Below are 15,112 nucleotides of genomic sequence, written 5' to 3'. Positions count from 1 at the left end.
CAGTCCTTGGCCGGATATAAATTCCGGTTACGTAGAACCGACTGTCATGGGAATCATGCAATCTTAGAGATTGCACTGCCCTGAGCATTTTGAACAATCCGCTCTTGTAAAATTAAAATCCAGCTCACGTGATTTACAATTAAATTGGTTTACATTATAATTAAAATCCAGCTCAAGGATTTACAATTTTGTTTAAATTATAATTGAAATTCTTTCTCTATGGACTGCAATAAACTGTGAATTCAATCAGCAAAGTTTTGGATCAAACCTAAGCTATCAAAATTTCAATTTTTTACCAATTTAAAATGCATATTTCAGAAACTCTACAAATCCAGCACCTTTTAGAAGTTGCATTATCCAAAATATTGAAAAAAAAAACAGTTTTAAAGTTGCAAATTACTATTGTACCTGCACAAAAAATCAAGACTTTCGTTTCTTTCTTTTTTTTCAATAAAATAGCGTTTAAAATTTTTAGCACATCATAAAAGAAAACAAAAATTGGATTGACACTACCAGCAAACTAGCGATATGTATGCGCTTCAACTATGTAACATTTGTTTTGACTATCTTCCGACTTTCTTGTTTATGTGTGTTTAACTATTCATTTCTTTAAAGCTCATGTACACCATGGAAAATATTTTGTTTTTCAAGTTTTCAATCCCATCACAAAACAGAAAAACGTACTAAACTATACAATGCAGTTGGAACAATACACTTAATTATAGCTGTACATATATGCTCCATGGCCTGTAATAATGGAATGACCGAAAAGCGCACACTTGCAGATTTGTTTTTAGTTTGTTGCACATGACTGTTGGAAAGTATGCTTATTCTCTCCATTACATCATTACAATTTTCATGTGAGCCGCAATTTGTGTGAAACGGTCCCTCAAGTAGTGTAAATAAAAAATGTACAAGCCGAAGGCTCTTCGATCCAATTAAACGAGTGCGCTGCACAACATTTCAAACCAACCAAATTTTTATTTCACATACATCCGTATTGCAATTTTAAATATATGGAGCATAGGCAAATTTTGGAATATTTAATTATAAACAAAACATGTGCAAGCGAAAGTGAAATACATATTTGCAAATATAGTATTCATGTATTGCATTATATTCTAATTTAAATCTTAGTGATTGCGATTGCGCAACGGACAATGCTGTTGTTGCCGGCATTGCTGGCTTCAATTTTTGTCCAATAAGCAGCATCACATGTTACGTTTGACATACATTGATGAGACCTTGCCTCTGCGCCTTCGATGAATGAAGGGAATATACAAATGTATCTTCACTAAAAATCATTTATTTTTTTTTATATTTACTTAATGCAACGAAAATGTTTATAAAATTCGAGTGTTGCTTCCCGTGAAATATCTGTTAATTAATTTTTATTCAAATATATAATTTTACATGTTTATTCATTATATAGACGATTATACAGTTTCATAGCAGTTCTAGCTGCAACACCGCTCTTCCACACTTATTATTTCACGCTAATGTTGAATTAAAGTACATATTTATCCCTAAGTGCTAACCGTATCCTAAATAGTTATAAATTTTTATCTTAACGTTATTTTCTCTCCTCTTTTATTTAGTAATATTTTTTTAAATTTATTTTTAATAATTTACAGTTTAAGTTCGCCTTGATAAGTACAATATCTGCAGTTATTTCCATTCTATTTATGATTAACAATATTGGTATTTTTTACAGAAAATGTGCCCTTACGCATTCTTTATTCATCCTTTTTATACTTTGTTTCATAGTCAGCTATGAATCAAAATCGGAAAATAAGACTCGCGTATATTTGCACACTTGAAAAACTTCTATTACTTGACGCTGGTTTTTATGTGTGTGCAATTGATTTTATAAAATCGGTCATCCATTGTAGCCTAATTACTTGTTTAATTGCGCCTTTCTTTTGTACAATTTTAATACTTTATGCAAATTTTTAAATGTAAAAGTTACTCGAGAGGTAATTTTGGGTTGCTATCTCCAATTTTGAAATTTTACCAGCGTTATCCGCACATCATCAGCTGCTGGCTGCTGTGTAGTCCCGCATATATCCCCGAACAACTAGTACATTATTAGATATTTTCTATTACTTTGTATAATCGGTCTCATTTCTAATTTTAGTGTCATAACTTCACAAATACGTTTGGTAGCTTTTTGTTTTAATTTGAGATAATTAATAATTTTCTAGAGTTGCCCTTGCTTCTTGTTCAGTGTGGATTCCAACTATTTATTTTAACAAACATCTGATTCTGTATGCAGTATTCGCTCTCAAAAAAGTATTTAAATTAAAAATTAAGTTCCTTAGGAAAATGCGGCGTTACTGATGCAGGACTACTGTTGCTTGCATGGTTGATGAGATTGTTGTTACCGCTGGTGCTGCCGTTGTTGCTGGTGCTAAGATTATTGGCAACAGATGCGGCCGCACCGCTCAACATGTTGGCTCCCAGAGCTGCTGCTGCTGCTGCAACTGCCGCTGCCGCAGTCACTGCTGCTGCTGTCGTATGCGTCGTGGCTGTGTTGTTGCTACTATGTTGTTATTGCATGAAATAGTCCGGATGTTCAGAGTCTTTTTCAAACCGTTTCGCCTCTTCGTGCATACTTTCTTTTATTTTTAGTATAGCCGCCGATTCGTTCTGATCGTTTTCGCCAGGTCCTCCGAATCCACCAAGGTTATAGTCGCCCATTCCGCTACCGGAATCTTCACGCGGCGTACCGGGACCGCCATTGGCTGGTGAATTTTTCATGCCGTCTAATCCAGTGCCATCTCCGCCACCGCCATTAAGTACTGGTCCCATTGAGTTAGGTCCACCACCCATAGGACCCATACCACCGGGACCGCCGCCACCGCCATCAGGGCCACCTCCCATTGGAAATTCAGGTTTCATTATCGAATACATATTATCGCCAGGACCGCCAGGTCCTGCTTGTGTATTATCTTGGGGTGAGGGCATAATCGGCGTTCCAGGACCAGGCGGCCCATTCGAACCGGGTCCAGGCCCATAGTTACCTGGCGAAGAGGATGAATACGCATTCATAGGGGCAGTGGCGTTTGGTTGCCACTGAGGTGGTCTTCCTCCTGCGCCCATGCCCATGCCGGGCGGCATACCGCCTGGGCCAGGTGCTGGTCCCCGCATGCCGCCAGGGCCGCCATATCCCATTGGGCCCATGCCTCCAGGACCGCGTGGGGGGTTCATACGTGGGTTCATTGGACCCATTCCACCCGGTCGCGTCGGGTCCATGCTATTCGGCATCATCGGTTGACCAGGTGGCCCGTTGAATTCATTTCCCATTCCTTGCATACGGACACCAGGACGTGGACCGCCGGGATATCGGGGACCTCCCATGAATGGCGGTTGACCAGGCATCATTTGAGATGGTGGTGGTTGTGGACTGGACGCGTGCGTCGGAGGAGACGGGCGCATTGTGGAATTTGGAAAGAAATTAGGACCCATCGGTCCGCCAGGCCCCATTGGGCCTTCACCACCTGGTGGCATTTGACCAAGTGGGCTGGGAGCTGGGCCCCCAGCACTGTGTGGTCCACCGGGACCGATACCATTTACTCCGTAGCCAGAACTAACAAAGCCGTAGTCATGGAAAGCTTTTGCCTCTGATGAGTGATCACATTGATCACGACGCTCTGGTGCGGCGCAGTATAGATCCCAAAATACACACCACCATGTATGCAGGAATCCAGGTGGCTCGCCTAATGTGATGTTCTTCTCCCATCGAATTTCCGATAGAAAAGTTTGCGCTGCTTTCTGGGCACCAACATGTAACAGGTATTCGTAAACATATAGCGCCAATTTCTCGCGTGCCTGTGCATCTGACGGCACTGATGACGTTTTAGCTTTCCCGTACATTCTCTGTTGTGATGTATTGCAAGGTTTATATTTTGATTTATGACTTTTGGTCGGTTTCGATTGTTTGGTTGATTTACTTGATTCAATGCTGCATACAGCACCGGGTCTGAAACAAGATGGTTTAGTTCTGGTAATGCTCCTATTAAAGATACGAGCACTGCTAGTATTGGACTCTGCAAGATTATTTGTTATTTACCGTTTCCAATTGCACGTTCGAAGTTTATATTAAAATCTCAATTTTATCTGTTTTCTTATACAATTTTTATATAAAACGCATTCACTGTTCAAAACACTTCTGCAGGTTTTTACTTTTTACTTCATAAAATACACTCTTTTCTCTGATTCTTTTTGTTTTGAGGCCACCATACAAAATTTAATTGGCGCTTACCGCCGCTGCGAAGCTCACGCAGCCATTCTCCACTTTTCTCCTTTGACTTTCAACATATTTATTTTACTTTCTGTTATATCAAGTTGTTTCTGTGGGCAATTTGTGCGTTTTGTTCGTCCTCCTGTTATTCGTCGTATTACTTTTCTACAGTCACGGTACTTTTCTTCTTACACGGTACCTCTGCCAGTGGTTCAGCTACTGCGCTGCAGCAACTACTACTAGTATTGTTGGTTCCTCTTCTCTACCTCCTTTCAATGCTCCACTCACTAGCTAGCACTTGGCCCTAGTTTTATGAGAAGTTAATTTTTCTTCAACTTTTATCAATTTTTGCTAGAACACACTCTAACACGAACTTTTTACAATAAAAGTTGTTGGTTTCTCGTCTTTTCGTGCAAAATTTAGTTCATGTTTGCCTTGCTTGCTTCTTCTTTTTACCGTTTTTTCTTTTTTTTATGCTCTTGTTGCTATTTCTGCCGCTACTTCTGCTTTTCACAACCACTTCACTAAATAATCGTCGTTGCGCTCGTACTCGCACTCGTGTCCGCCTCAATCTCTGCAGTAGCAAACGTAGTCGCAGTCGCCGATACACTCGTGCACGATGAGCATAAGTTTTGTTGTTAGTGCTTCGTAGTCGTTGCCGTGGTTGTACTTTCGGTGTGTTGTGTTGTGCTACCTCTGCTTTTGGTACCGCTCCGCTCACCCTTCGCACAAAATACCAATAACACAGCACACAACCTGAAACACATAGCCAAAAAAGAAAAAGAGAAGAGACGTGTAAAAATAAAATCAAAATGGAAAAACAGTGTAATGGAAGAATTGGCAAAGTGTGCACCGTGTGACGACGGTGACGTTGATGTGGTGATGGTTGTGTGATGACGGTGCCTCCGTCGTACGGCGTTGTGGCAGAATTTGACTCTACATATGTATGATTGTACCAGTATGTATATAAAAAAAAGAGCATGATATGGGAACGTGACAGGGACGAAGAAAGGGACAACGCAACGTGCGTTTACGCTAACATCGTACGTCCATCGCGATCAAGAAACACTTTGCTAACCATACCCCATCTTACATATCCAACAGGCGCAAACCCCATTAGGATGAGTGGGAGGTGGCGATGAATCCGAGGACATGCGCTCACGTTAATGTTACGCCGCGGCACAACAGCAGAGGCTGCTGTCGTTTCCTTTTTGCCGTATACGCGAATCAGAGACATGATGAGCAGTTTTGTACTTGAAGAGTAATCGATTTTCGTTTTATTTCTACAGATGCGCTTCGATGCGCACTACAATTGCAGTCGCAGTTCAGTCAAATTGAATAAGTTCCCTGACGAATTTTGTACATCTGACTAGTGACAAAAGTAATGCTATGTACCTGTCTCTGGTTGTTTAAACTTTACATAGAAACAGGTGTGAAGCGTTTAACCAATACACACATAATAATTTTTTTTGTTTTTTGCAGAATAACTATGTGCGTACATATGTACACACTTACCGACTCGCAGATACATATAAGTATGTATATATGTATATGTAAATACATATGATTCTATTAAGAGATAACTTTTCGATAATAATTGCGAATACGAATACCACAGTGCTAAAGCAACTCGAATTCATGTGCATAAAGAATTTGCGCGTCACACCTGTTTTCGTACAGAAATCATATCTATTAAATTCAATTCATTAAGGTTCTAATCATACTTAGACATCAGATTATAAATTTTCACGCTTCCAGTGGAGAAATAGTACAATCAAAACCTAAAAACTTTTTACGGTACTGAAATGATTAGTTTGTTTATAAGACATACCCTAATAGTCTAGACAGACGGCGGCGTTAATCGGGATTACCGGCGAAGTTACTTCTGATTAAAATTGCAGTGTGGCGGACGGTTTTTACGCGGGCTAGTGAACAGCTGATTTGCTTTTTGGATAGCTCTGTCATTAAAAGATGGACCGTAGGCAACAAATACGGGTATTATCTGACCTGATAACAAGAAATAATTATTGATTTAAAAGAAATCTTAAATTTCAATTTCTAAAAACAATGTAATTTCGAACGTGTAATCCACCTAAATTATGAGAATTAAGTCTAGTTGTCAGTCCGCAATAGTTGCACTTAATCTCTGAGATAATTCCGACTTGAGTCGTTAATCCCGATTAAAGCCGCCGTCTGTTTAAGGTATAAATGTGAAGATGCTATGAAGTAATCCGATTCGGTTTGAAAAGTGTAATGATTCCTGATAGAAATCGGAATAACGAGCAATATTCATTTCGATTTCGAAAAATACGGGCAGATCAAAGCGCTAAAAATCTTAATCGAAATAAACTGATATGTTTCGATAAGTCCTGGTGCGGATACTAGTTTGTTAATGCACACATACACAATTTCAAATGGACAACTATAAAATTACTTGCGAACTAATATTTGTGCTATTTTTAAATGTTGGGTAAAAAGTTTGAATTTTTGATGAAAATTTGCCAAAATTTTAAAATTTTCATACTAAGTTCGAAACTTAGTTTTATATGGTTTTTGCTGTAGTATGAAATAAATATTTTATTTTAAAATTTAAATTACAAAATAAATATTGTAAATAAAATGTCAAAACTTATCAATACACTTGACCTTGACTGTATATGGAAGAATTCATCAAGTATTCTGTGATACCGATTCATTGAGCAAACAATCCTATTTAACCGGTCGATACCTATTTCTAGAGTGGATGAGCTTTTAGTACGGATAGAACAGAATATAGGGATGAGTACGTGGAGAATATCAGCCGAAGAAGGAATTAGTGCTTCAAAAGAAAACTTGCCGTATCCCAAAAACCGTTAGTTTGCAAACCTTATTTATTATTCCTTAGAAATTTTACAACCCCTTCCTAACACCCTATATGCATACATGGTGAAAAGATGTTTAGAGGTGTGGCCAAGATCAGACCGTTAACCGACTCTCAGCGATTTTGAAGGAATCAGCTGATTGGCGGAGTACTGGAGGTTATGACAACGGTTTGTTTACGAAAAAATTGAGATTGTGTATTCGATAAGTGGGAGAAAGAAACACAGTATTCTCTCATGTTACGTCGTTGCCGCCTGAACAACGACTGATGGGACGAGTGTGTGTGTGCGTGAAAAGGACTTATCGGCCCATATTTCTTCAAAGACGAGGTTGGCGCCAATGTAACAGTAAATGGCGAACGCTGTCGCGCCCTAATAAGCGACTTTTTGAAGCCTCTGATCTCCACAACATTTGGTTCCAACAAGACCGCGCTATTTGCGACACAGATCGTATGATATCACTCTTTTGGACTTTTATTTATAGGGATATGTAAAGTTTGACTGCTTTGTGGATAAACCAGCTTCGATTGAGGCATACGAAGCCAACATTACCAGTCATACCGTCTAGAACCCTCCAGCGAGTCATTCAAAATTGGTCTTGACGGGCGGCCGAATTACGGCACAGTTGCGGCCAACATTTGAAAGGGATTATCTTTAAAAAATAAATGTCGTTTGTGGTTCTACACAAAAATAATGAAGATTGCCCAATCAATTTGAATTTTCGTTGTTTTATTTAAATTTAAAATCCGATACCTCTAAATTGATCACAGCACTACGTGCGATTAGCTGTAATTCGGATATTTTTATAGAAAATTTTAGTATTTTTTCACTTACAACCTTTATTTGTTCTTCTTTTAGCGAGTTGATAAATTCATATCGCCGAAAAGATAGAATTAACTAACGAAAATTTTCGTTCCATATTTATTACGATTTACGTGGATTTTCGAGACAGGAGTGCACAGATTAACTTACTTCGACTTTTGGTGTTGAAGGACCAGACTTAGTTACTGTAAAACACTGATACAACGAGTTCCAACGGGGTCGTCCATCCTTGCACAATGAATTTCGTGAGCACAATCCAAAGCGGTTGTTGTACCAGAAGCAATAGATGCTGCGCGTCAATTGATATTGATGATTGCAAGATGTGACATGTATTTTTGGGCAATAGTGGGACCAGCCTACATTCAATATTGTATGAACATTTGATCATTACGGTTTGTTCTCGTTGAACATCGCATAATGTGATAATTGCCTACAAAAGGCTTGTGACGAGGGGTATAAAGCAATGTTGAAGATATTGAGCTACGGTGGTCAAATGGTTTTTTAATGGGGAGCTTTTTCGTACCAGATATACACACCGAGGTTTGTCATTGCTTGCCGACGGGGGCGACCGCTATTAGAAACAACTTTTCCTATAATTTCATGCATGAATACTCGGACCTACGTACTCCCGAATGGTAGTCACGCATTAACCCATACGGCTACGGCGGCCGCTGACCCCTAGAGAAACTTAAAACAGGGAACTCTAAATGTTGCGCAACCATTTGTTTGCTTAAAGTTTTCTGAGAGTTAAGAAAAACTAATTGACTAAATTTCCCTCCTACCCGGGCATCGGCATCCCCCTGACAGTTGTTAAACGGGAACTGCATAAATTATTTCTCAGGAAAGCGCAGAAAATATGGAGCTCCATTTCTTCATGTGCTATTTCGATAACCCTTTAGCCCCAATACGATATACGAAGGAGTCAGAAAGTCCTTTGGACTCCTCGCCATTCAATTTCCAAACTCGTGTTTACCGGTCACTGGACGATCGGCACGCACGCGGAAAAGCTAGGGTTACAATTTAACCCCGTTTGCAGAAGCTGTGGGGACCTTTCAGAAAAGGAGACTGTAGAGCATTTTATCTGTAAATGTCCGGGTTTGGCAGCTAGACGACTAAGGTCACTGGGCGCTCATTTCTTCGACAGCCTGGGGAAGTGCGTCAACCTAAATCTAATCAATCTCCTCCATCATATCAACAGCTCTGGCTGGCTGTAGATATGCCTGATGGAGGTATTATAATGGTATCAAAACGGCGCTTTAGTGCACTTGAGGAGTGCCTGACCGGCACTTCAACCATAACCATTCCACTTACCTACCTACCTAATTGACGAAAACGAATCATCCTTCACCAAGATAAGGCGAGCTCTCACGTATCGGCTCCCGCAAGAGTTTTTGAGCGCTCAAAAGATCGAATTAATGAGTCATCCGCCTTATAGCCCTGATTTGGCACCTAATGATTTCTTTTCGTTCACGATCATCAAAAATAAATCGCACTTGTTACGTTAAAGCGTAACAACTCAAAATCTGAACATTTTCAGTAGAGACGAAAAACTGTTTCCGTAAATATTAATAATATATTAAAAGGAAAAAAATATGTAATTGCACGAAAATATCATTAAAAACAATATAAGGGTTGTTTCATTCTTATTTGTTTAGTAGTTGCGCTAAAATAACAAATTTTTGAGTTGTTACTCTTTTCCTCACATTTTTTTATACACTTTGTGGTATATTTTAAACAACCCGTTTGGTTGTAAACAGGCACAATTCAAAATGTTACACTTTATGTGACACAAATTTGTTCAAACACTTGGAGACAACTAAAAATGTAACTCTTTAGTTGAGACAAAAGAAGTCATTCTGAAAACAAAGAGAGAGTCATAACGGTTTTTTTAACGAAAGACTAGACAAACCACGGAAAAATTTTTAAAGTAGGTAGAGATGACCACTGTACATTGTTTTCTTGCAAAAAACTAAATTTTGGAAATTTTGAGTTGTTACGCTTTAACGTAACAAGTGCGAAATGTGAGAAATGAATAAGCCTCTTTGCAGCCATTTAACAACTCGTTTTGGAGGTATCCACTTCTGAGTGGCAAAAATACTTTGAAAAATGGTTCAAACGTCTGCAGAAGTGCATTTTGGAAAACAATTAAGCAATTTTATTTATTATTTTACTGTGTTTTCATTATTGGGCGCTAAATATGAGGAAGAGACCCTATTAACCAAGTTTTCAGAGCAACAGGTTTTACAAAACTTTCAAATTTTTATGAAGTTCATTATTTTACTTTTATACAATACTACAATATGGCTACAAAGAATTTTTGGAAAGAAATGTATGCAAAATAGAAGAAAAAAAAAAAAATACAAAACTGCTAGCGAGTGTTGTTCAGCTGATTTGGTGTATCTGTGGCCAAAAAGTCATCAAAATAGATGTACGAAAACTTTAATTGTTATAAGAATAAACTAGTTCCATTTTCTATCAATACAATTCTATTTTCCTATCAAATACGCACCATTTACAGAGTGCGTATGGCAATATTTTCGTAATGCCGGTATAAAAGTAAGGTGACTTTGGTTGTAAAATGAAAAATTTTTGTTTATTCTTGTAAATCAATTTCATCCCCTTCAAAATGATCCCCTCTCGATGAAATACACTTATGCCAACGATTTTTCCAATCCCCGAAGCATGCCAAATAGTCCATTTCCGGTATAGCCACCAGCACCTTCTTCGATTCAGCTTTTATCTGCTCAATCGACTCGAAACGCGTTCCCCGGAGTGGTCTCTTGAGTTTTGGGAATAGCCAGAAGTCACACGGAGCCAAATCAGGTGATTGTGGAACGATATGCGTTGAATTTTTGGCGAAATGGTCACGAAGAACGAGTGCAGTGTGAGACGGTGCATTATCGTGATGCAAAAACCAATAGTTGTTGGCCCATAATTCTGGTCTTTTTAGACGAATTGCTTCACGTAAACGACGCATAACGCTCAAATAATATTCCTTGTTAACAGTTTGGCCAGGTGGAAGGAATTCATGGTGCACCACACCACGAAAATCGAAAAAAAACTGTCATCATGACCTTTATTTTTGAACGACTTTGACGCGCTCTTTTCGGTCTGGTCTCGCCTTTAGCACGATATTCGCTTGATTGGTCGGTTGTTTCAGGGTCGTAAGCATAAATCCAAGTCTCATCTCCCGTAATGATGCATTTGAACTTGTCCTGATAGTCTGAAAGCATTGTTTCACACACATCAACGCGACGACTTTTTTCTAAGAAATTGAGAGTTTTCGATACCAAACGAGATTTGACTTTTCGTAGACCCAAATGGTCTTTCAAAATGGTTTTCACAGATCCTTCTGATATTCCGATCATATTAGTAAGGTCTTTGACAGTCAACCGACGATTTTTGAGCACTCACTCCTTCACTTTATTGACGTGTTGGTCATCTGTTGACGTCGATGGTCGTCCGGAGCGCTCCAAGTCGTCAACACGTTCTCGACCCTCTTTGAAGTCTTTGTACCACTTATAAACATTTTTCTGCGACATGGTCGAATCACCAAATGCCTTCTGCAACATGCTAAACGTTTCCGCAGCCGAAATTTCATTCCGCAAATAAAATCTCTGCTCAATCAAATCAGACATTGTAAAAATCGAAAAATGCACTCTTGGTCGTTTGGTAAACACAAGCGTAAATATATTACTGATAATGACATTCACATGAAAGTTGTCCCAGATGTTATTAACAGAGCTGCCAACTCATGAAAAAAATAATTAGAACGAAATTTTAATCCCGCGAAGTTTGACAAATAAATTCACCTTACTTTTTGACCACAGTAGTATAATTAGCGGACTTACTTCGGAGATTTCTTAAGAAAAAGGCAAACATTTTACACAAAATCGTTGGATATAAAGTAATTGATGTGCATCTACAAGTTAGCATTTGAAAAATATATTACTTTCTTACAAATATTTAGCAAATCGCACCTATTAAATCGAACTATTTGTACAGGGTCCGGCACTCTAAGTCTGACAGTCCTGAGTATTGTTTACAAGCGCGCGGAAGCATTTTGCCGAGAGTAAACGCGAAAAAAGAAAATCAGTAATAGATTTCTAACGTAATACGAGTAATGTTATTGCATTATATTTGGCTGGAAAATCACAACCAGCGATTGTTCGTGAGTTCGACCATTACTGGTTACAATGATACTGGTAGCATCGCGAAACGTCATGGAGGTGATCATCAAAAGACTGCAACGTCTCATGAAATGGTTGAAAAAGTGAAGAGGCGACTGAACAGAACTGAAAATATCTGACCGTAGCATCCGCCACATACTAAAAAATGATCTCAAAGTCAAGCCTTAAAGATCCAAAAGGCTCATGGTCTCACACCAAAGCAGCAACAAGTCAGACTTGAGAGAGCGAAGGAGTTGCTTTGCTTGGTCGAAAACGGTTAAGTTCCGAACATTGCGTTTTTTGACAAAAAATTTTACAAAATTGAGCAATTCGTAAGCTGCCAAAACGATAGGGTTTATTTGACCGACCGTTCATACGAGAATTTGAGTCATCGAGTCATCGCACCAGGAGGCGGTACCCGCTGGCAGCACAGGTACTGGTTTGGGCCACTGCAACCGCAGACGGCGCTGTCCAATCGTTTTCATCGAGCCTGGCGTCAAGGTAAATGTGAAATATTATCGGGAAAATATTCTGGAGGTTGCTTCGAAGCCGTGGACAGACAAGCATTTCGCTTCAAACTTCATAACGTTCACACAATGGCTATCAAATTCACCAGACGCGAATCCGATGGATTATTCTCTTTGGGCCATTTTGCAGAGCAAGGTCCGAACTAAAAGATTCACCAGTCTCGAGGTGCTGAAAAAAGCCATTGTCCGCGACTGCGCCAAAATACCTGCAAGTCACATTCGAGCAGCTTGCGATTCGTTTCCGGACCGTCTCAAGGGCATAGTCCAGGTAAAAAGTGGTCATATCGAGCAATAGTAAGTTGATTCTTAATGTTGTATTATTTTTACACATTTTTTACATTGAATTGAATAAAAGTAATCTTGCAAACTAAATTTTTTGCCTTTTTAATTGGTTACACTTCGACTGCCGAACCCTGTAGAACATTCAACATTCGTCTGATTAAATTCGGTATTAGTAGCAGAGTATTTGTTTTAGAGCCAGCTTATTACTTGTGATGCAAGCGCATTCAGAACAAGTAGCGCTTAAAACAGAAAATCCGCACAGAGAGGAAATGTCTCTGATGCTAGCACTCCCTTCGAGCCTGAGAACTGAACAAATTCAGCTTACCAAAGGTACCACTTTTAATCCAAAATCGGTTGTCTAATTTTTAATCATGAGTTTCAAAGGAGCCATATTTTTTGGGCCAATTTCCCAGTTTCCCAAATGCTCTGCTATTTATTCGCACATAATTGTATTACAACAACATCCACACATGTATGGTTCCCTGCCGCCAATGCATGGTTATTCTGTTTATACATTTTATACTAATTGTAAGCAAGATGTAGGTATTTGTGTATTTAGCTCAATGCAAAATCCTACTCTTTATATCCCTATATTTTTTTAAGTGCTCGCTTTAGTGAGCAGTTTTTGTAACGTAGATGTTATAAGTCGGCTGCACCAGGTAACCTCACACAACAAATATCACCATCAACATCACGGGAATGCACAGTAACCATATTGGCCACAACTGCTTTGGAAAGCATTTTTTTACAACAGCCAAAACGACATAGTCCAAATATTTACAAACCTTTCTTATATTATGCTTGGAAATGCTTTCTTTTTAATCCATGCATAGACCTCAAGTTTTTTCATTTATTGTTCGGAGAATCTCCGCTCTTTTCCAGCTGTTTGGGGCAATCCCGATCAAATCAAAACTCAGCAATGTGTACTGAAGAAAAGTGGCTCAGCGGTCAACTGCTTTAAAAAACAAACATACATATATTCATATATATATATGCATACATATGTATGCAGCAGGAAAACAAAACAATACGAACGTGCAGAGAACGAAAGCTACGTTCAAGAGAGAACAACTGTTCAATCACGCATTTATTCTTCACGTAACGTTAGCCAATATAAAACGTTAGAACGTATTCACTTACGTTACACAACACCAATCGGAGAATATACACCAAACTAGCTGCTGTACCCAGATTTCACGTTTGCTTTGCGACTCACGTTCGTTTTTTACGTGGTAAAACTGTGCGTGAGCAGTTCCACTAACATTCGCTCATTTGCTATTTCTTTTCTCTTCTACACTTTGTTGCTTCTTCTTTCTGTTTTAATTACAATTTTAGATTTTATGTATTTTCCGATATTCACAATTTTCCTCGATACGCTATTTTCAATAAATGATATACACTTACGAAACTTTTCTTGTTACCCGGTAAAGAGACATTTTTATCAACTATACTTTATTGCATTCAGTTTATTTTTTATAGTTATAGTTGTAAGCAAATCAAATCTCTAACGTAACTACGCTATGCATTTCTTTTCACTTATACTTTTAGTTTATTTCACATTTTTTTCTGCAAAACCTTTCACACACGTATGCCGACTGAACATATTGCCGTCGTCGCCGCGACCGCAGCTGAAAATACTGTCGACGTCGCTGCCGAGCCTATTGCCACTTTTGTTGCAGTCTTTATTGTTGCTTGTGTATTCACTGTTGCTGTTCTGTTTTTTTCACTTGTTTCGGTTTCATGCAACTGCCGCTCTCTCACTCTAGCTACTGTCTCTACCGCTTCTTCTTCTTTTAACAATCCTTGGTCTTTCTCTGCTTCTATTGCTTTTGCTCTATGTTCGTCCACTTCTATTCGCTTCACTTGAAGATTTTCACGCAAAATTTTTTCAGATATATTTTTGCGATATAATTTCATTTTCGTTCACTTCCATCTTATGCGCAATCTCTTCAAAAGATTTTTACTTTTATTCAGTTGATATATATTATATTAAATCACACTTTTTCCGCTAGAAATATTAATGGAACGGATCCGAACATTTGCCACAAGTGCGTCTCGCGTTATTAAATGGCTGGCATATACTTTCAAGACGACTCACATCTACAGAGTTACCAGCTCTTTTGTTAACTGTATGAGAAAGTCAATTAATTTTATTTTAACTTGAATCTCCACCAACCATTATTTTGTCAAATATCGTTGTAGTTAATTAAA

General features: G+C 38.7%; 1 protein-coding gene across 1 annotated transcript; it reads right to left on the bottom strand.

The window, feature by feature from the left end:
* Positions 1 to 1,363: 1,363 nt before the first annotated feature.
* Positions 1,364 to 14,832, bottom strand: LOC128863188 (single-stranded DNA-binding protein 3). Its single transcript, XM_054102206.1, has 3 exons — positions 14,042 to 14,832; positions 13,687 to 13,853; positions 1,364 to 4,999 (listed from the first exon to the last, which is right to left on the bottom strand). Exon 3 carries the CDS (start codon positions 3,874 to 3,876, stop codon positions 2,551 to 2,553), a length of 1,326 nt encoding a protein of 441 aa, XP_053958181.1. The 5' UTR covers positions 3,877 to 4,999; positions 13,687 to 13,853; positions 14,042 to 14,832; the 3' UTR covers positions 1,364 to 2,550.
* Positions 14,833 to 15,112: the final 280 nt, after the last annotated feature.

Source organism: Anastrepha ludens, chromosome 2 (assembly GCF_028408465.1).
Source record: "Anastrepha ludens isolate Willacy chromosome 2, idAnaLude1.1, whole genome shotgun sequence".
Taxonomy (NCBI): Eukaryota; Metazoa; Arthropoda; class Insecta; order Diptera; family Tephritidae; genus Anastrepha; species Anastrepha ludens.
This window is presented reverse-complemented; position numbering and strand designations above follow the sequence as displayed.

What these genes read in the sequence shown, in the direction of transcription:
- LOC128863188 (XM_054102206.1), bottom strand. Translation starts at nt 3,876, where the DNA reads ATGTACGGGAAAGCTAAAACGTCATCAGTGCCGTCAGATGCACAGGCA.